Source organism: Bombus fervidus, chromosome 18, assembly GCF_041682495.2.
Source record: "Bombus fervidus isolate BK054 chromosome 18, iyBomFerv1, whole genome shotgun sequence".
NCBI classification, from domain to species: Eukaryota; Metazoa; Arthropoda; class Insecta; order Hymenoptera; family Apidae; genus Bombus; species Bombus fervidus.
In genome coordinates, this window is record NC_091534.1 from 4662087 (window position 1) to 4687404 (window position 25318).

At 34.4% G+C, this 25318-nt stretch overlaps 3 protein-coding genes, 2 long non-coding RNA genes and 1 other non-coding gene across 7 annotated transcripts in view; 5 read left to right on the top strand and 1 right to left on the bottom strand.

Moving 5' to 3' along the window:
• Nucleotides 1-25318, top strand: part of LOC139996450 (fatty acyl-CoA reductase 1-like) — a 294969-nt gene that overhangs the window by 167263 nt on the left and 102388 nt on the right. The window lies entirely within an intron of this gene.
• On the bottom strand, nt 4428-7152 carry LOC139996480 (PHD finger-like domain-containing protein 5A). The gene is made up of 3 exons (XM_072020858.1): nt 7039-7152; nt 6253-6443; nt 4428-4737 (listed from the first exon to the last, which is right to left on the bottom strand). The coding sequence occupies exons 1-3, from the start codon at nt 7088-7090 to the stop codon at nt 4648-4650; spliced, it is 333 nt and encodes a 110-aa protein (XP_071876959.1). The 5' UTR covers nt 7091-7152; the 3' UTR covers nt 4428-4647.
• On the top strand, nt 13780-13898 carry LOC139996768 (5S ribosomal RNA). Its single transcript, XR_011802351.1, has one exon. It is a non-coding gene; the product is annotated as a 5S ribosomal RNA (ribosomal RNA).
• Nucleotides 18532-21252, top strand: LOC139996519 (PHD finger-like domain-containing protein 5A). Its single transcript, XM_072020878.1, has 3 exons — nt 18532-18635; nt 19231-19421; nt 20943-21252. The coding sequence occupies exons 1-3, from the start codon at nt 18584-18586 to the stop codon at nt 21030-21032; spliced, it is 333 nt and encodes a 110-aa protein (XP_071876979.1). The 5' UTR covers nt 18532-18583; the 3' UTR covers nt 21033-21252.
• Nucleotides 21931-22399, top strand: LOC139996486 (uncharacterized). The gene is made up of 2 exons (XR_011802252.1): nt 21931-22071; nt 22201-22399. It is a non-coding gene; the product is annotated as an uncharacterized lncRNA (long non-coding RNA).
• LOC139996488 (uncharacterized) overlaps nt 22425-25318 on the top strand; it is a 50995-nt gene continuing 48101 nt past the window's right edge. The window contains exon 1 of the long non-coding RNA XR_011802255.1: nt 22425-22832. This is a non-coding gene — a long non-coding RNA (uncharacterized lncRNA). The remainder of the gene's footprint in view (nt 22833-25318) is intronic.

Genomic DNA, 25318 nt, shown 5'->3' on the forward strand with positions numbered 1-25318 from the left:
GTTTATGGATGTTCCTTTGAACAGTCCTTCGGCTTATTGCACGCTCTTACTAATTACGGAGAAAGCGGATGTACCCAGCGAAATAGCTGGTTTTTCCCAGGAACAAAGACACTCATAAGCCACATCTGCAGGAGACTTTCTCCTCGTATTTTATTTATTAACATTGGCTATAATCAATGGGCATCGCGGATCGTTATCCTCACTTTTCTACCGAAAAGTGTGAACAACGAATCCGCGTTCTTAGTTCAAAAAGGGCACACCCACACCGAGCTTTCCTCCTAAATAGTACGAGACGGGTCTGTTACTGTTCTTTCAATTCTAGGTCAGTCAAGTCTACTGTTCTTTCACTTCTCGGTCAGTCAAGATCTAGGTACTCAACACATCGTCTCTTCATACCTTCCGATCAATCTACTACTGTACTTTCCGACACGACGAAGTCAAACAATTCCTGTCTACACAACAAGTATTGTAAGCTACACGTATATATATGTATATGTATATAATATATATATATATATATATATATATATATATATATATATATATATATATATATATATATATACATATTTAAAATATAGTATACATATTTAAAACAAGCCTTGGAGTATACCTGGAAATAATACAATGAAACTATTAGGTCCCTTTAACGCACCATATAATCTAATCCATCCTTCGGTCGATATAATCAGCAACTGTTCAATCGTATTTGCTCGGACACACATTATTTCCAAGGAATTGAGTTATTGCTCATAAACCATAAGAATTAAAGATTTTGCTTAATGCGGAGTTCCGTAATTTATACAAAACATACCTAAAGTTTACAATACGGTGAAGTATGGAATAAGTGGACTTTACCCTTACGGTAATCCGGGGTCACTCCCACCCTGAGAGCGACCGATGGTAGGGGATGACATTTATTACTAGTTCGACATCATTTACTTGTTATTTGGTTAAACATTTTCGGTCAAGAGTCGCCTAGTCTCACCCTCTTCTGTGAGAGCACTCGTAGACACTTGTAATAATCAAAAGTTTTTGGAAATTAATAGTGATTTTTTAATTGATAACTCAGTGTTAAGTGTTAATTTTAATTGTTAATTAAACAAGCATTGAATCTACGAAAGCGAAATTGGGGGGGGGGCGCGATCGTGCCACCAGTGTAGACGTGTTTTCGAAACTAACGTGTGGAGTTAATTTAATATAACGCGCTTAGTGGTCGACTTGCTGGCGGAGTACGATCCAGATTTTAATAATTAAGCAGTAATCATGCCGGACATTTCGGAGATTATGCCTCGCGCACCAAATCCTGATGGTACCACGAGACCCGTGGAGGATAACGTGGTGGTCCCAACAGGTTCATCGCAGCTAAGAGCACATATTCCTGCACATACTTCAATTCGCACAGAAAACACAGTAGCAGGTATGTTAGTATTACGACTAGTATGCAATGTTTAGGAATTTTTATTTTTATACGTGCAATAAAAAAGCATGTAAGCAGAATAAATGCATAAACATTCACAGTTTATTCACGAATATCTGTATTTATATGTAAATTTGTTGCTAACAATATATTGACTCAAACCATCAGTAGTTTTGATTCGTTCAAATTACGAGTTTATCATTCTCTAACAAGAAAGTAATGGCTTTCAATAAACCATTCATGAAATTCATATCGCTCATTTTGTTCTATTTCTATTCGATGATGCACGTCGTTAATATCTTATCCTATAATAATTTCGTTGAAGTCTTTGTTCATCAATAAACCGTCGTCTTTTATATGTCTGTTCGTAAATAATGTACAATAATAAGACTAAAATCTTTATTCATATTTAGCTCCAGAAGAACAAAAGGAAATAAAACGGTGGAACATCGTAATAAGAGAACAAGAACGCTACGAAACCAGCGTGGAAGTCGCTCAATGGATTCCACCGTACATCGGGAATTCGTTGACAACACACGAAAATTCGTGGACAACTGAAGTGAGAGCGTGGTCAAGTGACGAGATGAACGGCGAGAACTCTAGTCTGAATGGCGAGCATACGCATTCCAGTAGGAAGTATACATGCTCGGATGGCAACTGTGGGTTTTCATGCGACGAGTATCAATGCTTGAATGGGGAATATAATCAGCGGCCAGAAGAGGAGAATGTATGTTCAAGTTTCGCTAATTCATGGACACATATCGAGAATTCGTATCTCGATAGGGAGAATTCAATAATAAATAACGAGAATGTTTGTATAAATGATGAAAATTTTTATACAAATGATAAAGAATGACAACAACCTATCGATGAATCACGGGAATAAGTTAAAGAATGACAAGAATTCTTTGATAGAAGCTAAGGATTCATTAATAAATCACGAGAATTCTTGTATAAATAACGAAAATGCCATGAGGAATGGCGCGAATTCTTTTATAAACGGCGAGAATCTGTTGTTAAATGGCGTGAATGCAGGGTCAAATGTCCAGAATCCGTGTTCACACACAGTGAGAAAGAACATAAGCGTATGTTTTGACATAGATTATAGTCGCGTACGAAAAGTACCTCTCTTTTCAATTAATCTTTGTATAAGTATGTATTTGATATCATTTAATAATAAATTGTGCTTAAGTGTGTAATACTTAGTTTTATTTGTCCTTACCTCCAGTCTATTTACTATGAATGATCGAATTATATAATTTATTTCAATCGTTTTGAAATTATTACGTCTTTGAAGCTCTAACAAGAATCGATGTAAAGTAATACGACCTTTATTACGAAAGAAAACGTTTCGTTTTTAATAATGTATAGAGTAATAATAATCTTTTAATGTTTCAAAAATCACATAGAGTAAATAGAAAAATAACTATTTGCTGATGATATTAACATAATTTAACCGTTTGAGACCCAGGGTTCTTTGAAAAGATTCAGGGTCAAAAAATCCTGAACGGTGCGATAGCCTCTTAATCGATTGCGAAGAGAAACAAGCGGCACAATAGCGCTCGTCATATCTGTTATTTTTATTAAATAAATCTATATTTTTATATGTGCGTACTATTAGTTTATAAATATTTCAAGTGATGTTCAGTAAAAATTATTAAGATAACAATAACATACAAAATACGGTCAATCGTCCGTAGCGTTTAAATTTACTAGGACTTTTCGACACAAAATTTAAACAGCGCGATCACGCTGCTTGGTACTCAAACGGTTAAAGAAATAACGATACGTCTAAAATGCGCGTATGTCCGATATCGACGATACCGCGTTCTGTAACTTGTACGACTGAACGAATGCGACTGAATTATCGTACGACGATACGAATGATTAACGATATACTCGTCCGCGAACGCGTGTCGATGCCGCTTACATTTAAAAGACTTTCACGAGACGGTTTACCAATCGTTCGCTCATTAAAATGATAGTGACCTTCGCGTATGCTTGGAGATACTGTTCACAATTGAAGATTTCGCACAGGACTGTCCACTGATCGTTACGCCTGATGGAACGACTCTGTCTCCACCAACGCTTGCAGTCATATCCACGAATGCTAGAAGATATTGACGCACCGAATAAGCCAGCTCAGAAAAGTATCAACTGATCGTTACAACTGACGAAACGATATTACCTGCTTGAGCGCTTGAAGAGCGGTTCTTTAATCCACGTTCAGCATTTCGAAAACACGGAAACTGACTCTCTGTTACATGTTCACAATTGAATTACTCGAACGAGATCGCCGATACCGTTGTTAGACTCGAGCGAGCCCAAGAAGCATCGTGTTAGACTAAAAGGCTCAAAACGGACGACCTGAAATACGCATGCTGATTGGTTTTCAAGAAAAACGTCAAACGGCATATTCGCCCGCAAGATGGCGATTACTGCGTGAATACACTCCAAGTGCGGGGAATCCTTCTCGAGAAATTAAGAATACTGCTACGAACGTTGAAGGAAATCGTTTTAGCTATTGGAATGCCATTCTAAAATAGCACCTTGACTGCGAAAGCGAGCTACAACGAGCAACAACGAGAAGGCGCATATATAAACGGATTGTACATGGAAGGTGCACGATGGGACGTTCAAGCAGGATGTATCATGGACTCGCGATTTAAAGAATTGTTTCCATTATTACCAATAATGTATATTAGGGCGATTAAACAGGACAAACAAGATTTAAAGAATATGTATGAATGCCCTGTGTATAAAACACGATCGCGAAGTCCTACTTACGTGTGGACGTTCAATTTAAGAACTAAGGAGAGAGCTAGTAAGTGGATTCTTGGTGGAGTGGCAATTCTATTACAACTCTAATTTTATAAATTAAATTATGGACTAAATATGCAATTAAAATAAAGATTTTCGAAATTGACAAAGAGTGTTGATATCATTTTTCAAAACACAGCATTATTTTATGCAAGATAATATTTATGTAAAAGAAAAAGTACAGCGCTTCTCTACGCACGACTACAGTTTATTTCTCTATTTTAGATTCCTTTACAACTTACAAAAACGTTAATTCGTACACATATTTTGTAACAAAAGGATTCTATGAACGCGAATTTGAAGTTTTAAATTAAAAAGGAGGAATTATTACAATTTTATAAAAAAGAGTTGTATATTTGCAATATTAGAAACACTTTGCACGCGTAAAAAATTGTTGATACCAGTCCTTATCTTTTTGTGAATCCAAATTTTTTCCTTTCATAAAATAGATCAGTCTTTGAACACCCAATATTTACAATCTTTGGACAACCATCACGCTGCAACAAACCAAATTTAAAATCTTAATCTATTACTACACATTATAAGTCATATATATATAAATGTCAGCATATTCTGTCTTCCTTAATATGCTATAACTGTCCATAACTTTTGCTTTTATTTAGATATTTTTTCATATATTTTTTATGAAAATACTTGTCTAAATAAATTAAAATGTAGCACTCTATGTTGTAGTTTTATTACTGGAGTACATTATACTTGGTATAATAGTGCTGCACAATCTCTATTCGATTGACATTGTCAAAGAAAAAGAATTGATAACATGTTTTAAACAAGATTTATATGTAAATCCAGCATAATATTTACAATGGAAGTTGTGAATTAAAGTATTTATTAAATACATAAACAAGAAAATCATGTAAATATTTATCCCTTTCTCTCTCTATCTCTTCCTTTCTTACTATCCCCCTCTTCTTGCTAAAGAATATGAATGTTAAATTATAATGTATCATAAATGTCTGTATATTAATGTATAATTTATAGGTAATTAAAAAAAAAGATAAAAATTCTGGCTACAAAGATATTGGGTTTATGCTGGGGTATAAAATATTAACAAATTGCATTTATTACACATTTTATAAATTACAAACTATGAGAAATGAACTATACATTTATTATAATTATATCAATCAGATCGATCAATTTTTAAATTTTGCCTTTCTCTAAATCTTTTACTATTCGACTTTTCTTATAGATATATATATATATAATTAAGTAAGATCGTGAACCAGCTTTGAAGTATGACATGAAATGAAAAATAACAAAGATATAAATCACAATAGTTAACAATCTGACAATTTGACCCTTTGCGGACTACTGCTGCATGTATGCGTTCTGCGTAAACCATCAATTTGGCCATGGAACTGGTATATGCGTTTGGCGAAAACAACTGATAGAGCCGAACGACTCATATATGTGTCCCATGTAAATGCGTCGATATGAGAGAAAAACACGTACACATTCGGTAAAAACAACTGATAAAATCAAAACATGTTAATCAACAGGTTTTTGGAGTTTGGTATTTATTGATTCACTCAGATTAGTTTTGTATACTCTGTGTTTCACCACCAAGTACAAACATGGAACACACCGGACACACTAAGGTAATTAACACGTGACCGACGCCTAGACAAAAGAATGTCGCTAGAAGTCGTACCAACTTAGCATGTAGGAACTAGTGATCATACCAACCTACTATTTCCTCAACAAAAGACACATATGTGTGTTATTTTATTTATCCTGTGGAGAATATGTGCATGTGCATATGTCTAGAAATTGATTTCTATGAACGAAAAGCGCGTCCAAGCAGAAATGTGCGCTGGCAATTTTAAATGACTATCGCGGCAGCAGCTCGGTTCCACGATACGGTACGGTTGACTTCGAACCGTCCCGTCCGCAAAGGGTTAATAAATCAAATTTCATAATTTTATACTGAAAAGTAAAGAACGTAATATTTTAAGAACACATATCAAATTAGTTTTTAAAAAACTTACATCTTTCTCTTGGATTGTACATTCCATGCAATAATAGGCATCAGACACACCAGGTCCACCACAAATAACACATCTCCCTTGATAAGATCCATAATTGCATTCATCACAAACCCGAAACAAAGTACAAGGCCTTACATAAGAATCACAAATTACACATTTACCTTCACAGTTCTCGCATAACCTTCCTACTGCTGAAAATAAAAAATTCGGTTTTTATCATAAAAAGTTCAATAATGGACTATTTTAATTATATATGTATACACGATGTTATTATTATCATATAACAATTGTACGATATTGATAATATTTTTATATATAAATCTATTTATCCAATAATTATAATTTTACTTCTTCATTTTATAAATTTCTGGGTAAATAGAGTACAATGTAAATAAAAGATTAATTTGGTAGAAGTTAAAGTAAAAAATTGTATATAGATACATATACCTATACAAGAATTTTGACACATATACTATTAATACATATATGTATTGAAAAATTACTGTTATATAATCAACAATGAAGGTACAAACGAGATGTAATTTTTTATTAAGGAAGTTTCTTGTTTGTTTATGTAACAATATCACTATATATATTTCTGATGAAAATATATTATAGTTAAAATTTGTAATAATCAAATATTTATTTCAATGTAACGGTAATAAAATAATTTGTTTTATCTTTCAGTAAGAATTTCATAAAAAAATAGTATTCTTAAAACTAATAAAGCAAACTTAACCTCAAATTCAAAACTGCAATTTAACCTAGTAGGAGTATAAATCTTACCAACTCCCGGTTGTTTTCTACAGAAAATTAAATCTGGATTATGTTTTGCCATATCACAGAATTTGCAAAATTCTTTTAACGTATACGAAATACGAAATTATTGCATGAATCTTTTCTAACATACGTCACATATACATTTGAAAATTCTCAACATTGTTTACATTTTATAGTGCCTTTTAAATCGGCGACGGTTTGTACAATTCAGCATATATGCGAATAACTGTTTGGGAATGGTATTCAAAATATACAATATTTATTACACAACATTATGTTTCTCCTTGATGATTCTCCTACTTGAAGATTATTTTTCTTCGAGCTTTCAATGTTTTGAACATTGTTTAGTAAGCAGGATTTTTTAAAATGGGATTATATATTTTTTTGTATTCTCATCAATGCGTTCTTTCATTATTTCAGTAATGAACATGGATCAGAAAACAACTGGCATAAGAATATTTCAATTGTAATTTCGTACGACTTACTGTATATGTGTTATTGTTATTGTTATCATCGTTCATATCGTCGGATGTAATCAAAAAGATTTTTGCCATTGGTAATGATTATTGGTAATCAAAATAAGATTTCCGTCGTCTAGAATGGTTATCGATAACCGAAAAAGAATTCCTGTCATCAATATTGGTTATTCGTAACCAAAATCATTTTAGCAACGATTAATTCTTATATCACAATTTTTAAAAGCTGGCCTCTAATGGCTAACATCTCTGGTTTTCTTAGAATGAACAACCATGGAAGAAAAAGGTGAATCTTCCTGTTGAACCAATTAGTTTTGTCCTTACACAATTCTTTCATTTGGTTAGTTGAATTAACATATTAACATATTCAAAGTAAACGAAGCACTTATTACTTATTCGTTCCTTAGAAACACATGTTAAAGAGATCAATCAATTGAGATCTACCATTAGATTATTAAAAATTGATTGTTAAGGAAGCCGAATTTATTTTTTAGGATTACGTTATCTTTGTGCAAAAGGAGACTAGGGGGTTATTTATGACTATTTCGAATGTTTTGCTTATGTTGGGTAGGATATTTATATATAGATTTGAGGGTGAGAAGCGATCTTTATTTTTTTTTCTTTTGTGATGGCTCTTAAAATTATTAAACAGCACTGTATAATATCATTTTATTCTGTTCGGTAAGCGTTTGAGCGAAATGTTCGGGATGTCGTAGAAACCGGATGATTTTTTATCGTTTAATTTAGAGAAAATGATTTCTAGTTGGCTATAATTGGTAAAGTAATTTATTTAGTTTACTGTCTGGTTGTTTTGGGTTGTCCAAGGTTACACGTTTCATTAGAGAATATGAAGATTGTCTTATTTAGCGATATGTCTCGCTCTATTTTATTTTTCAGTTTATTTGTTTCAGAGATAATAATTCTGTTTAATTATCCTCGACCCATGTGATCGTTGTGTGTGTGTGTGTTTTGGAAAAGTGAGTGCCGATAATGTATAGCTTTTCCGTTGTTTTACATGTTATGAAATATCTAGACCCAATGTTTTTATTGATGTTCTGCAACGCTTTACCTGCATCTTGGTGGAGGGGAGCTTTCTCTGGAGGCAGTTTGAAGGAAGCGATAGAGTTAGGTTCACTTAACTTAAAAATTTGATTTGTCAGTGGGAACATGCCAGCTGAGTCTTTTTAGACATATTTTTTTATTTTGTTTACCCATTTTCTCTTTTATCGTAAGAATAGTTATATTTTGGATTGTTTATTTGGGATAATATGTAGCTTTTATCTCGTTGTTGCTCGTTGTAGCTCGCTTTCGCAGTCAAGGCGCTATTTTAGAATGGTACTTCAATAGCTAAAACGATTCCCTTCAACGTTCGTAGCAGTATTTTTAATTTCTTAAGCTATGAATTTCTTGTAAGGATAATTGACGGATTTTAACGGTCCGAGCGGTCGAGTGCCGCCCTTACCCAATATCATCGAAGCCTCGCATTCATCCACGTATCGTTCATGCTCTTCCCGCGAAGGACCCCCCACTTGGGGCGTATTCACGCAGTAAGCGCCATCTTGCGGACGAATATACCATTTGACGATTTTCTTGTAAACCAATCAGCGTGCGTATTTCTTGCCCTCCTTTTTGAGCCTTCTAGTCTAACACGATGCTTGTTGAGCTCGCTCGAGTATAACAACGGTATCGGTAATCTCGTTCGAGCAGTTCAATCGTGAACATCGATCAGAGGGTCAGCTTCCGCGCCTTCGAACCGCTAAACGTGGAGTATCGAACCGTTTCAATCTCTCAGCGCTCGTGCAAGCGAAATCATTCTATCAGGCGTAACGATCAGTGGACTGTCCTATGCGAAATCTTCAGTTGGGAACAGCATCTCCAAGCAAGGTACGCATCATTTTAATGATTAACGATTAGTAAACCGTCTCGTGCAAGTCTTTTAAATGCGAGCGGCATCGACACGTGTTCGCGGACGAGTATATCGTTAATCATTCGTATCGTCTTACGATAATTTAATCGCATTCGTTCAGCCGTACATCGCGTCGCGGCATTCGCTTCAGTTGCTTCGTATCGCATAATCGTCCGCAGTAAGCATTCGTAAATTTCGTCTTAATCGTTGAAGACAATTCGAGACTTTCTCAGCGTTCGTTCTTCGATATTTTGTTTTCGAGTTTTAACTTTGTCAATTTTTCTTCGCGCATTGAGTCATTACTCTCCCTCGTAAATCTGTTATTCAAGATTAATTCGACGGGAAACAAGTTACAGAACGCGGTATCGTCGATATCGGACATACGCGTATTTTAGACGTATCGTTATTTCTTTAACCGTTTGAGTACCAAGCAGCGTGATCGCGCTGTTTAAATTTTGTGTCGAAAAGTCCTAGTAAATTTAAACGCTACGGACGATTGACCGTATTTTGTATGTTATTGTTATCTTAATAATTTTTACTGAACTAAACTTGAAATATTTATAAACTAATAGTACGCACATATAAAAATATAGATTTATTTAATAAAAATAACAGATATGACGAGCGCTATTGTGCCGCTTGTTTCTCTTCGCAATCGATTAAGAGGCTATCGCGCCGTTCAGGACTTTTCAAAGAACCCTGGGTCTCAAACGGTTAAATTATGTTAATATTATCAGCAAATAGTTATTTTTCTATTTACTCTATATGATTTTTGAAACATTAAAAGATTGTTATTACTCGACTACTTCTATATTGATTACGATACTTTTTTAATTACGGTGAAACTTGTCACAACTTGTGTGAGAGTGTAAAATTGATTCGAACTAATAGTTTACAGGAACTGATGTAACCGGTGAGTTAGATATTTATATAATTAAAAATTATTCTATTTTTTAATTTTCTGTGTGAATATCTTAACTGTGCTTGAGCGGTGCTGGATCAAATTTATAGGAAAAATATTTTAAATACCATTTTAAGTAGTTGTTGGTCTACAGTACGAATAAAATATTTCAAATATGTAGTACAAAAATAAACTATCTTTATTTTCACAATGTGGTATATTAAATAACGTATTTTATCTTTGTATTGTAAACAGTGCTTAAAATGTTTCTTAACAATGAAAATAGATTAAGCAGAATGTTAATATCAGGATGCAAGAATCCAGAATGTGTACAAATTAAGTTCCTGTTCTTTTTAATCCTGCTGCGGTATTCGGTTCTCTTTGTTCTTACTGCTCTCCTTCCTTTCTCTAAGAACTTCTATATCCTTTAAACGTATAGACAAAATTTTATTCGACTGTTGAAACCGACGTATTTGATAAAAAGACGTGCGATTATAGAAAATTTAGGGAACGCACTGATACAAAATTATATTATAAGACGGTAATATGACCCGCGTAGGAAAACTGCAAAAGAAATAGCAGAGAGTGTTATAAGTACATCGGAACATTTCAACGAGAAGATAAGAGTTCGTAAAAATTTCACTAATGCCACAATTTTGTTAGCGATAATAGAATGTACCGGTTCTTTGCAATGAAAGTTATTCCCCGGTACTTTAGTTAAAAGATAAAATAAGCAAAAACGAATCTTTGCATGCAAAGGTAACTTTCTTCTCCAAACTCTTACCGAATAATTTAGTTGAATGGAAAACCGCAGCAGGGATACTTAACCCTGTGTGTATTTAATTGTGTAGTGTATTTAATTTGTACTTCACAATTTGTCCAACTGGACATTTGGTAAATTTTTCTAACTTCGTTTCTTGGTAACATATTGGTGGTTAACTCCCATCAGTCAGGATACCATCTTACAGTTTGTTTATTTTATTTCTTTAGTGAGGTCAGTGGGACGTTTTCTTTTCAGTCTCTTTTTTGTTTAGTTTTTACTCGCTTCAGCAGTTAGGTGATTTGGATATGTTGCCGATATTTCCTTATATTTTTCTGCGTACCTGCTAATTTCTTCTTTGACCTTTGGTTTTTGTAAGCCTTTGTGTATATCCTCGTCCCTGACATACCATGGGGCGTTGACTACTGTTTTGAATTTCTTTTAGAGGCGACTCTGGTTTATTTACGTGACTCATTGTTGCTGCCTCTCCCCTCATATTCCGTGCGTACAAATTGGTTTTATTATCGTTTTGTAAATTGTTAGTTTATTTTCCATGCTGACTTTAAAGTTTTGAGTAGTTAGCCAATACATCTGTCTTCTTTTTATCCGTATTTTGTCTATAATTGATTTAGTATAGTGGAATCTAAGTGGAGTCTCACTATTTAACATGCTTTGTTTGTATTAGATGCATATCATTCTGCTGGACATTAGGTGCTTTCCGTTTTCGTATTGTAAATATAATGTGATTAAATTGACTGGCGTTTGCTTTTATCTTCTAGTCATTTTTCTATTTTTCTGATACGCTCTGCTAGTAATATGACTGAGACAATTAGAGTATTTGTTTTACGTCGAAGGCACGGGAAGTAATCAAATTAAGAAATCACTGATCATTTCCTCGCGTCGTTCGAATCATTTCGCTTAGGTTTAGAGGTTTCACGAGCAAGGTAAGAAAAATTCAGACTTTAGATATCGTGGCAGAGTTTATTATGTGAATTCAACAGAGCATCGGTCAAGAATATTAGGACAGAGTGTGATATAACGACTCTCGATTGACGACTCTTGATTCTTTGGTGGCTAACGGAGGATCAACGGTTGCGGTGCCGAGATACATTAATGGCCGTCAGCCCTGAGGTGATTTTGGAGTAGGACGTGTAGGGTGCCAAACAAATACTCGGTGGTATTTAACAGTATATTTATTAACAATTCTCGCTTTCGACTCTTTACGTACAACTCTCGATTGCAACGGACGATTCTCACATCTTGTTTACAACTCAACTGTTTTCTTTATCCGATTCCTTTCTTTTTGTCGTCCCTCGATATCCCTATTACGCACGCGTTCGTTAGGTATCCGTGACTGTTGCCACGTACGCCTTCTTCGAAATATTCGTCGAAAGGACCATACGGATATCTATAGTTCATTAGACCTGTCGGCACTAGAGCTTCGGTGATACCATTCGAAAGTTTTGTTGTCGACTGCCGCTAAGCCCTATTCAAATTTTCCGACCTTTTCTGCTTGTCAGCATTTGCGCTTTATCGCCGACATTGTCTGTATGTCGGCGATCTTTCCGAGTTACTATAATTCAGACCAAGGAAACCGTTCTACGGTGTCACCTGACTAGTACAGTTGTGTCGTCCGTGAATGTTAGTAATTTGCTGTTGGTAGTTGTACGCAATCCAGTGAATCTAAATAGTTTTGAAGTGGATAAGTCGTGATAGTTGCGGAAGAAACACTCGGATATAATTAACAATATATATTTATTAACGAATACTCTAGATATTACACTTTGCGTAGAACTCGCGATTACTATTCGCGATTCGCGATTACAAGTTCGACTTCTAGGCAATGCGTACGATGAGCGATACAAGTTCGGATGATGATTCCTCGAGATGTGTTGCGGAACTCTGGTCAGCTATTGACTATCGACTCGCTACTGATTTCTAACGACTGTCTACGGATAGAGATCATCGGATTCGCCGAGGAAAATTGTCGTTAGGAAAGTAAGAGAAATTGCTGTTAATTGGTTGATTTCTAGGTTAGTGGTTGAAGATGGATGCTAACCGCCTTTGAGGAAGTTGCCGGCGGGAAGCATCGTATGTGTGAAAAGCAGATTTCCCGTATCTTCCCGTAACAGGTGATAGATTTAGGGACTGTTAAGACAAAGACTATTTGTTCGTTTGAAGAACATGAGCTAAACAAATCCTAGGATTTATAGCGGGTCTGTAGGCTAGCTGAAAATATAGTGTTAAGATGTATCGACATCTGCCAATCATCTTATCCGAAGAATAGTATCATTGTGTAGCGTGAGACTGGATAGAAATCGTTAGAAAATTTAATGCCGAGCGCCGCTACAGTTGTAAAATTGAAGTGGACGAGGAAGTTAGAGGATTGTGACGGTGCAAGTCGAAAGGGACTGATTCCCTATACAAAGATAAGTCGAGGATAAAGTAACAATTTTTGACACAAGACTTGGTTTTCTAGAAAATCAATTATGAAGTTGCGTCCACTTGACTCGCTACTTTTTAAGTATTCGCTTACTTATATGACGGAACTTCACAATCCATTATCTGGGAAACGAAGACGGAAGAAATTTTATATATATCTGAATGCACGTCTTAAAATACCATTTATCCTCGTACATACTTATACGTTTTCTTAAATATTTTGTCTATTCGATAACATGAAATAACAAAACATATTACTTCAGCCAACGCTCATACCGCGTTGAAAATACTCGTTCTCGTCCGATCACGAAAGTCAAGCAGCTCTGGGCACGGATAGTACTTGGATGGGTGACCGCTTGGGAACTCCGTGTGGTGTTGGCTTTTTTACTTTTTTTAACACAGCCAAAAAAAAAAGGCAGATCTCTCTGTGAAGAACATCGCTGAGCGACCGGACAGGGAGATCTCCCTTTTTGATTTTAGCAACGCGTTTTCTTTTTTGTTGTCGTTGTTATTATCGGTTATTTTTTACTTGGAATTGTCCCCAATTAATTGCGACTCTATTTCCGCTTTTATAAAATACGATATCTAATAAAAGACACCAATTTAGTGGTTATGAAGTTAATTAAAAAGTTTCACTATCAGTTATGACTGAATAAAGTTATAGTCGAACGATACCACACTGTAAAAAAATTTTAAAATGCATTATGAATTTTTAACTTCACGTTCAAGTCGTGTCATTTATCTTTGTTAAGGTTATTTGATGTATGTGGAATTAAAGAAACGCGTGGGTAAATTGTAAGGTATTGTAAGTATATATATATTGTGAATATTAAAGTACAAAGTGTGAAATACAATGTAAGCTGGTCCAGATCCGCACGCTAGTAATGTTACCCTGGGACTAAAAGAACCCCGAAACCAACGTCGCACATGTACCGCTTATGGTCTTTCATCGACGCATTCTCTTGTCTATGCGCTATCGATGTCCTCAGCGCTTGAGAAAACAGAAGATCAGATGTAAAGTTTTCTTAGAAGTGGCGATCACTTCAACAATCTTTAATCATGTTTAATGTTTTTAATTTTTCCTATATCTTTTTAAACTTTTAATATATACATTTAATTTGATGTTTTGTATAAACAATATGTGAAATCCTTATACAAAATCATCATCGCAAAATATAATTGACTATATAAAATAATATAATTGAATAAATAAAAAGTATGGTATAATGTGTTTTTAATATTTTCATGTTGTATATCCTATATATAATATCGTATATTTAATTAATTAACTCGAACAAGACGAGCATCACCACCCTTTGGTGACGGGGCCCCACGGAGGTATGTTTGTCCTATAGATATGTGCGACGTGGCGACGAACGTGTTAAATAATTTCTAGACTCCTTTATTTTTCAAGTATTAGTGAATATTAATCCTTGTTAATTGAAAAAATGTACGGTGGACAACGTATAAGTTGGCTTGTGTGGTCGCGGTGGACAGAGAAGCGTATAGCTCGCTTTGGCGTGCGCGGTTGGCTAAGTGTTAACATGCTATGGTCGTATACATGAAGAAAATACCTCTTTAGCATTAAATAATTACCACCATACGTTGTACCATTCTGTCATACATGCTTACTTATATATTGCATTGTTTATATTTTCCGATAATGTTACATGTATTTAATATTCGGAATTGGAGAATGTACATTATACATACGTATGTCGTTTGAAAGAATGCAAAAATACATGTGCCGAAAATTGTGACACAAACGGAAGGGCGATGATTCCCTGCGCGCGGTGAAAATGAAGTAGAAAATGTAAAATGACATTTTCCGCATTGTTTTCGCAAAAATCAATTGTGAAATTCCCTTTACTCAACTTCACAATCCATTTTCTTGAAAACGAAGCCAGACAAGATTTTACATTTTCTTTTTATCCTCCTACATAATTGTATGTCGTAAATATTTTTTATTCAATGATATTAAATAACAAAATTGATTACTTCAACTAACGCTCATACCGAGCTGAATGCGTTCTTTGTCGTCAAAGTACTGTGATTCTTATCAGTAGGTCGGAACTCACTGGCCAAAAATACCAGGCGTAAAACTTGTTACTGAGTATATACAGTAATATTCAATAACAAAAAGTGATGAATAATGCTCACTATAAAAACAATCAAGAAAATAAGAGAAGGAAAGAAGATAGACAGAGTGAAAGGAGCAACCAAAAGAAAAATACTATTACTAAAATCGACCACAGACCTTCTTAGTTTCACAACCCTGGTCTCCTTAAAAACGCGGAAACTTAATCCTCCGTCAAACCCGGCGAACAGAAACAAAAGGGCAGAAAGTAGTAAAGAAAGTAAAAGCAAAGAAGAGAACAGTTCTACCCGATCAGTTGAGCTAAGCGTACGTGTGAATCAGTGCTTCCGTAAGTGCGACAAATGGGAAAACAATGCAACAAATACCACCTATTAGGCTATTAAACAACGGCGAAACATATGTTATAAACAGAGCTGTAAATACAACAAACTCAAACCAACCAACAAACGAAGAGCATGATTGCTCAGATATAAATGAAACAGAAATGGAAATTATACAAATGAACGACGAAAGGAATAACATCAGAATGAAAGCTGGAAGATCGTAACTTCGAAAAAAAAAAAAAAACGAAAAATAATATCAAACACAAATGCCAGGAGGGCTGCAAAAACAGAAAGGCAACAATGGCTCCAAGGAATTCCACTCCAAAACTCCTTCAGCGCACTACCACAGGAGAAGGAATCAGACCAAACAGAAATACCAAAAATACACAACGCCAAACCACCACCAATATACATAGATGCACGGATAATAGACCCCCTCATCGAACTGCTAAACATCACGGCAGGCAATGAGAACTACAGCATTAAACAACTAAAGCTGGACCAAGTAAAAGTGCAAACCAACACCCCAGAAACCTACAGAAGGGTGGTAAAAGTGTTAAAGGAAAAAAACGCCGGGTACCATACCTACCAGCTCAAAACAGATAAAAGCTATAAGGCAGTAATCAGAGGACTACACCCAATGACAAACACAAAAAATATATTCGAGGAACTAGCCAAAATCGGACAATAAATAATATAACCAGACACGACACTAAACAACCACTATCGCTATTTCTAATAGAATTTGAACCTAAAAGCAACAACAAAGAAATTTATGAAATTAAAAAAATTTTAAGCACAACAACTACAGTCGAACCACCCAGACATAAAAAAGACATACCGCAATGCATGCGGTGCAAACAATACGGACATACAAAAAACTACTGCAACAGAAACCAGGCGTGCGTTAAATGCGCAGAAAAGCATTTAACAATGAACTGCCTGTACACAGGAAAAATAAACGATGTAAAGTGCTACAATTGCAGTGGAAACCACCCAGCTAGCTACAAAGGCTATACAGTCAGAAAACAACTTCAACGTAAACCGCTTCCGCTGCTTCGAAGCAGGACATACAATAACTGTCACACACAACAGGACAGCGCAGAAAATGAGACACCAACAAACGTACAGCAACGCACCTGCACCGGCTGGCAACATCAACATTGAAAGAAGACTAAAAAGGAAACACCCAACACACCTCACAAAGGATATGAGCTAGAAAACACGATGATGGTACCCCGCTGGGGGTAGCCACCCACATGCTATATTCTTTGTTTTTGTTTTTTTTTCTTTTACTCACTTAGATATAGTACTTTATCAAATGTACTTCTGGACAAATTGTAAAAATAAAAACTCAGTAAAAAAAAAAAAAGAAAAAAGAAGAGAACATAATAGGAGACACAGCAGTGAGCTTTCCAATAGCAAAAATGCCAACAAGAAATGGATTCGACGTGCTGCTATTACGAGGGACCTCACTCTCGCAGACAACATTCTCAAATCATAGATATAAAAGAACCTACAAGGCCAAACTGTACCTTAGTATTTCCTTTAATGTCTTTTAACGTCAATTTCGTCCTGTCGTACCTAAAATTCCATCAAAATTATTATTTTACGACATTAATTTACGATAGCTGAGATTACGCTAACCTACCATAAAACTGTGAAAACATCTGCCTTCAACACATATCGCATAGCAAGAAAATAAAGAATATAGATAAAACTTCAGGTGGAAATTAAGAGCTTATAGTATGATATTGAATTTTAAAAAACAATAAAGGTAATGGTAGATCTCAATTGATTGATCTCTTTAACATGTGTTTCTAAGGAACGAATAAGTAGTAAGTGCTTCGTTTACTTTGAATATGTTAATATGTTAATTCAACTAACCAAATGAAAGAATTGTGTAAGGACAAAACTAATTGGTCCAACAGGAAGATTCACCTTTTTCTTCCAAGGTTGTTCATTCTAAGAAAACCAGAGATGTTAGCCATTACAGGCCAGCTTTTAAAAATTGTGATATAAGAATTAATCGTTGCTAAAATGATTTTGGTTACGAATAACCAATATTGATGACAGGAATTCTTTTTCGGTTATCGATAACCATTCTAGACGACGGAAATCTTATTTTGATTACCAATAATCATTACCAATGGCAAAAATCTTTTTGATTACATCGGACGATATGAACGATGATAACAATAACAATAACACATATACAGTAAGTCGTACGAAATTACAATTGAAATATTCTTATGCCAGTTGTTTTCTGATCCATGTTCATTACTGAAATAATGAAAGAACGCATTGATGAGAATACAAAAAAATATATAATCCCATTTTAAAAAATCCTGCTTACTAAACAATGTTCAAAACATTGAAAGCTCGAAGAAAAATAATCTTCAAGTAGGAGAATCATCAAGGAGAAACATAATGTTGTGTAATAAATATTGTATATTTTGAATACCATTCCCAAACAGTTATTCGCATATATGCTGAATTGTACAAACCGTCGCCGATTTAAAAGGCACTATAAAATGTAAACAATGTTGAGAATTTTCAAATGTATATGTGACGTATGTTAGAAAAGATTCATGCAATAATTTCGTATTTCGTATACGTTAAAAGAATTTTGCAAATTCTGTGATATGGCAAAACATAATCCAGATTTAATTTTCTGTAGAAAACAACCGGGAGTTGGTAAGATTTATACTCCTACTAGGTTAAATTGCAGTTTTGAATTTGAGGTTAAGTTTGCTTTATTAGTTTTAAGAATACTATTTTTTTATGAAATTCTTACTGAAAGATAAAACAAATTATTTTATTACCGTTACATTGAAATAAATATTTGATTATTACAAATTTTAACTATAATATATTTTCATCAGAAATATATATAGTGATATTGTTACATAAACAAACAAGAAACTTCCTTAATAAAAAATTACATCTCGTTTGTACCTTCATTGTTGATTATATAACAGTAATTTTTCAATACATATATGTATTAATAGTATATGTGTCAAAATTCTTGTATAGGTATATGTATCTATATACAATTTTTTACTTTAACTTCTACCAAATTAATCTTTTATTTACATTGTACTCTATTTACCCAGAAATTTATAAAATGAAGAAGTAAAATTATAATTATTGGATAAATAGATTTATATATAAAAATATTATCAATATCGTACAATTGTTATATGATAATAATAACATCGTGTATACATATATAATTAAAATAGTCCATTATTGAACTTTTTATGATAAAAACCGAATTTTTTATTTTCAGCAGTAGGAAGGTTATGCGAGAACTGTGAAGGTAAATGTGTAATTTGTGATTCTTATGTAAGGCCTTGTACTTTGTTTCGGGTTTGTGATGAATGCAATTATGGATCTTATCAAGGGAGATGTGTTATTTGTGGTGGACCTGGTGTGTCTGATGCCTATTATTGCATGGAATGTACAATCCAAGAGAAAGATGTAAGTTTTTTAAAAACTAATTTGATATGTGTTCTTAAAATATTACGTTCTTTACTTTTCAGTATAAAATTATGAAATTTGATTTATTAACCCTTTGCGGACGGGACGGTTCGAAGTCAACCGTACCGTATCGTGGAACCGAGCTGCTGCCGCGATAGTCATTTAAAATTGCCAGCGCACATTTCTGCTTGGACGCGCTTTTCGTTCATAGAAATCAATTTCTAGACATATGCACATGCACATATTCTCCACAGGATAAATAAAATAACACACATATGTGTCTTTTGTTGAGGAAATAGTAGGTTGGTATGATCACTAGTTCCTACATGCTAAGTTGGTACGACTTCTAGCGACATTCTTTTGTCTAGGCGTCGGTCACGTGTTAATTACCTTAGTGTGTCCGGTGTGTTCCATGTTTGTACTTGGTGGTGAAACACAGAGTATACAAAACTAATCTGAGTGAATCAATAAATACCAAACTCCAAAAACCTGTTGATTAACATGTTTTGATTTTATCAGTTGTTTTTACCGAATGTGTACGTGTTTTTCTCTCATATCGACGCATTTACATGGGACACATATATGAGTCGTTCGGCTCTATCAGTTGTTTTCGCCAAACGCATATACCAGTTCCATGGCCAAATTGATGGTTTACGCAGAACGCATACATGCAGCAGTAGTCCGCAAAGGGTCAAATTGTCAGATTGTTAACTATTGTGATTTATATCTTTGTTATTTTTCATTTCATGTCATACTTCAAAGCTGGTTCACGATCTTACTTAATTTTATATATATATATATATATCTATAAGAAAAGTCGAATAGTAAAAGATTTAGAGAAAGGGAAAATTTAAAAATTGATCGATCTGATTGATATAATTATAATAAATGTATAGTTCATTTCTCATAGTTTGTAATTTATAAAATTTGTAATAAATGCAATTTGTTAATATTTTATACCCCAGCATAAACCCAATATCTTTGTAGCCAGAATTTTTATCTTTTTTTTTAATTACCTATAAATTATACATTAATATACAGACATTTATGATACATTATAATTTAACATTCATATTCTTTAGTAAGAAGAGGGGGATAGTGAGAAAGGAAGAGATAGAGAGAGAAAGGGAGAAATATTTACATGATTTTCTTGTTTATGTATTTAATAAATACTTTAATTCACAACTTCCATTGTAAATATTATGCTGGATTTACATATAAATCTTGTTTAAAACATGTTATCAATTCTTTTTCTTTGACAATGTCAATCGAATAGAGATTGTGCAGCACTACTATACCAAGTATAATGTACTCCAGTAATAAAACTACAACATAGAGTGCTACATTTTAATTTATTTAGACAAGTATTTTCATAAAAAATATATGAAAAAATATCTAAATAAAAGCAAAAGTTATGGACAGTTATAGCATATTAAGGAAGACAGAATATACTGACATTTATATATATATGACTTATAATGTGTAGTAATAGATTAAGATTTTAAATTTGGTTTGTTGCAGCGTGATGGTTGTCCAAAGATTGTAAATATTGGGTGTTCAAAGACTGATCTATTTTATGAAAGGAAAAAATTTGGGTTCAAAAAAAGATAAGGACTGGTATCAACAATTTTTTACGCGTGCAAAGTGTTTCTAATATTGCAAATATACAACTCTTTTTTATAAAATTGTAATAATTCCAACTTTTTAATTTAAAACTTCAAATTCGCGTTCATAGAATCCTTTTGTTACAAAATATGTGTACGAATTAACGTTTTTGTAAGTTGTAAAGGAATCTAAAATAGAGAAATAAACTGTAGTCGTGCGTAGAGAAGCGCTGTACTTCTTCTTTTACATAAATATTATCTTGCATAAAATAATGCTGTGTTTTGAAAAATGATATCAACACTCTTTGTCAATTTCGAAAATCTTTATTTTAATTGCATATTTAGTCCATAATTTAATTTATAAAATTAGAGTTGTAATAGAATTGCCACTCCACCAAGAATCCACTTACTAGCTCTCTCCTTAGTTCTTAAATTGAACGTCCACACGTAAGTAGGACTTCGCGATCGTGTTTTATACACAGGGCATTCATACATATTCTTTAAATCTTGTTTGTCCTGTTTAATCGCCCTAATATACATTATTGGTAATAATGGAAACAATTCTTTAAATCGCGAGTCCATGATACATCCTGCTTGAACGTCCCATCGTGCACCTTCCATGTACAATCCGTTTATATATGCGCCTTCTCGTTGTTGCTCGTTGTAGCTCGCTTTCGCAGTCAAGGTGCTATTTTAGAATGGTATTCCAATAGCTAAAACGATTTCCTTCAACGTTCGTAGCAGTATTTTTAATTTCTCGAGAAGGATTCCCCGCACTTGGAGTGTATTCACGCAGTAATCGCCATCTTGCGGGCGAATATGCCGTTTGACGTTTTTCTTGAAAACCAATCAGCGTGGTTATTTCAGGCCGTCCGTTTTGAGCCTTTTAGTCTAACACGATGCTTCTTGGGCTCGCTCGAGTCTAACAACGGTATCGGCGATCTCGTTCGAGTAATTCAATTGTGAACATGTAACAGAGAGTCAGTTTCCGTGTTTTCGAAATGCTGAACGTGGATTAAAGAACCGCTCTTCAAGCGCTCAAGCAGGTAATATCGTTTCGTCAGTTGTAACGATCAGTTGATACTTTTCTGAGCTGGCTTATTCGGTGCGTCAATATCTTCTAGCATTCGTGGATATGACTGCAAGCGTTGGTGGAGACAGAGTCGTTCCATCAGGCGTAACGATCAGTGGACAGTCCTGTGCGAAATCTTCAATTGTGAACAGTATCTCCAAGCATACGCGAAGGTCACTATCATTTTAATGAGCGAACGATTGGTAAACCGTCTCGTGAAAGTCTTTTAAATGCAAGCGGCATCGACACGCGTTCGCGGACGAGTATATCGTTAATCATTCGTATCGTCGTACGATAATTCAGTCGCATTCGTTCAGTCGTACAAGTTACAGAACGCGGTATCGTCGATATCGGACATACGCGCATTTTAGACGTATCGTTATTTCTTTAACCGTTTGAGTACCAAGCAGCGTGATCGCGCTGTTTAAATTTTGTGTCGAAAAGTCCTAGTAAATTTAAACGCTACGGACGATTGACCGTATTTTGTATGTTATTGTTATCTTAATAATTTTTACTGAACTAAACTTGAAATATTTATAAACTAATAGTACGCACATATAAAAATATAGATTTATTTAATAAAAATAACAGATATGACGAGCGCTATTGTGCCGCTTGTTTCTCTTCGCAATCGATTAAGAGGCTATCGCACCGTTCAGGATTTTTTGACCCTGAATCTTTTCAAAGAACCCTGGGTCTCAAACGGTTAAATTATGTTAATATTATCAGCAAATAGTTATTTTTCTATTTACTCTATGTGATTTTTGAAACATTAAAAGATTATTATTACTCTATACATTATTAAAAACGAAACGTTTTCTTTCGTAATAAAGGTCGTATTACTTTACATCGATTCTTGTTAGAGCTTCAAAAACGTAATAATTTCAAAACGATTGAAATAAATTATATAATTCGATCATTCATAGTAAATAGACTGGAGGTAAGGACAAATAAAACTAAGTATTACACACTTAAGCACAATTTATTATTAAATGATATCAAATATATACTTATACAAAGATTAATTAAAAAGAGAGGTACTTTTCGTACGCGACTATAATCTATGTCAAAACATACGCTTATGTTCTTTCTCACTGTGTGTGAACACGGATTCTGGACATTTGACCCTGCATTCACGCCATTTAACAACAGATTCTCGCCGTTTATAAAAGAATTCGCGCCATTCCTCATGGCATTTTCGTTATTTATACAAGAATTCTCGTGATTTATTAATGAATCCTTAGCTTCTATCAAAGAATTCTTGTCATTCTTTAACTTATTCCCGTGATTCATCGATAGGTTGTTGTCATTCTTTATCATTTGTATAAAAATTTTCATCATTTATACAAACATTCTCGTTATTTATTATTGAATTCTCCCTATCGAGATACGAATTCTCGACATGTGTCCATGAATTAGCGAAACTTGAACATACATTCTCCTCTTCTGGCCGCTGATTATATTCCCCATTCAAGCATTGATACTCGTCGCATGAAAACCCACAGTTGCCATCCGAGCATGTATACTTCCTACTGGAATGCGTATGCTCGCCATTCGAATACGTATGCCCGCCATTCAGACTAGAGTTCTCGCCGTTCATCTCGTCACTTGACCACGCTCTCACTTCAGTTGTCCACGAATTTTCGTGTGTTGTCAACGAATTCCCGATGTACGGTGGAATCCATTGAGCGACTTCCACGCTGGTTTCGTAGCGTTCTTGTTCTCTTATTACGATGTTCCACCGTTTTATTTCCTTTTGTTCTTCTGGAGCTAAATATGAATAAAGATTTTAGTCTTATTATTGTACATTATTTACGAACAGACATATAAAAGACGACGGTTTATTGGTGAACAAAGACTTCAACGAAATTATTATAGGATAAGATATTGACGACGTGCATCATCGAATAGAAATAGGACAAAATGAGCGATATGAATTTCATGAATGGTTTATTGAAAACCATTACTTTCTTGTTAGAGAATGATAAACTCGTAATTTGAACGAATCAAAACTACTGATGGTTTGAGTCAATATATTGTTGGCAACAAATTTACATCTAAATACACATAATCGTGAATAAACCGTGAAAGTTTATGCATTTATTCTGCTTACATGCTTTTTTATTGCACGTATAAAAATGAAAATTCCTAAAAATTGCATACTAGCCGTAATACTGACATACCTGCTACGGTGTTTTCTGTACGAAATGAAGAATGTGCAGGTATATGTGCTCCTAGCTGCGTTGGAACTGTAGGGTCCACTACGTTATCCTTCACGGGTCTCGAGGTACCATCAGGATTTGGTACGCGATGTCTCATCTCCGAAATGTACGGCATGATTACTGCTTAATTATTAAATTGTAGATCGTACTCCGCCAGCAAGTCGACCACTAAGCGCGTTATATTAAATTAACTCCAGACGTTAGTTTCGAAAACACGTCTACACTGGTCAGCAGAATGTGACTTCTTGTTCTTGAAATCGTAGATATTTTCGTAGCTAACAACCTTAGCGGAATCAATTAGCAATATCGCGCCCCACCCCAATTTCGCTTTCGTAGATTCAATGATTGTTTAATTAACAATTAAAATTAACACTTAACACCGAGTTTTCAATTAAAATATCACTATTAATTTCCAAAAACTCTTGATTACTGCAAGTGTCTACGAGTGCTCTCACAGAAGAGCGAAGACTAGGTGACTCTTGACTGAAGATGTTTAACCGAATAACAAGTAAATGATGTCGAACTAGTAATAAATGTCATCCCCCACCATCGGTCGCTGTCAGGGTGGGAGAGGCCCTGGATTACCGTAAGGGTAAAGTCCACTTATTCCATACCTCACCGTATTGTAAACTTTAGGTATGTATTGTATAAATTAAGGAACTCCGCATTAAGCAAAATCTTTAATTCTTATGGTTTATGAGCAATAACTCAATTCCTTGGAAATAATGTGTGTCCGAGCAAATACGATTGAACAGTTGCTGATTATCTCGACCGAAGGATGGATTAGATTATATGGTGCGTTAAAGGGACCTAATAGTTTCATTGTATTATTTCCAGGTATACTCCAAGGCTTGTTTTAAATATGTATGCTATATTTTAAATATGTATATATATATATTATATACGTATATATATATACATACATATACACACAAAATTCTTTACATTGTTAAAAACGAAACGGTACCTTCCGTAATAAAGATTGTATTATTTTAAGTT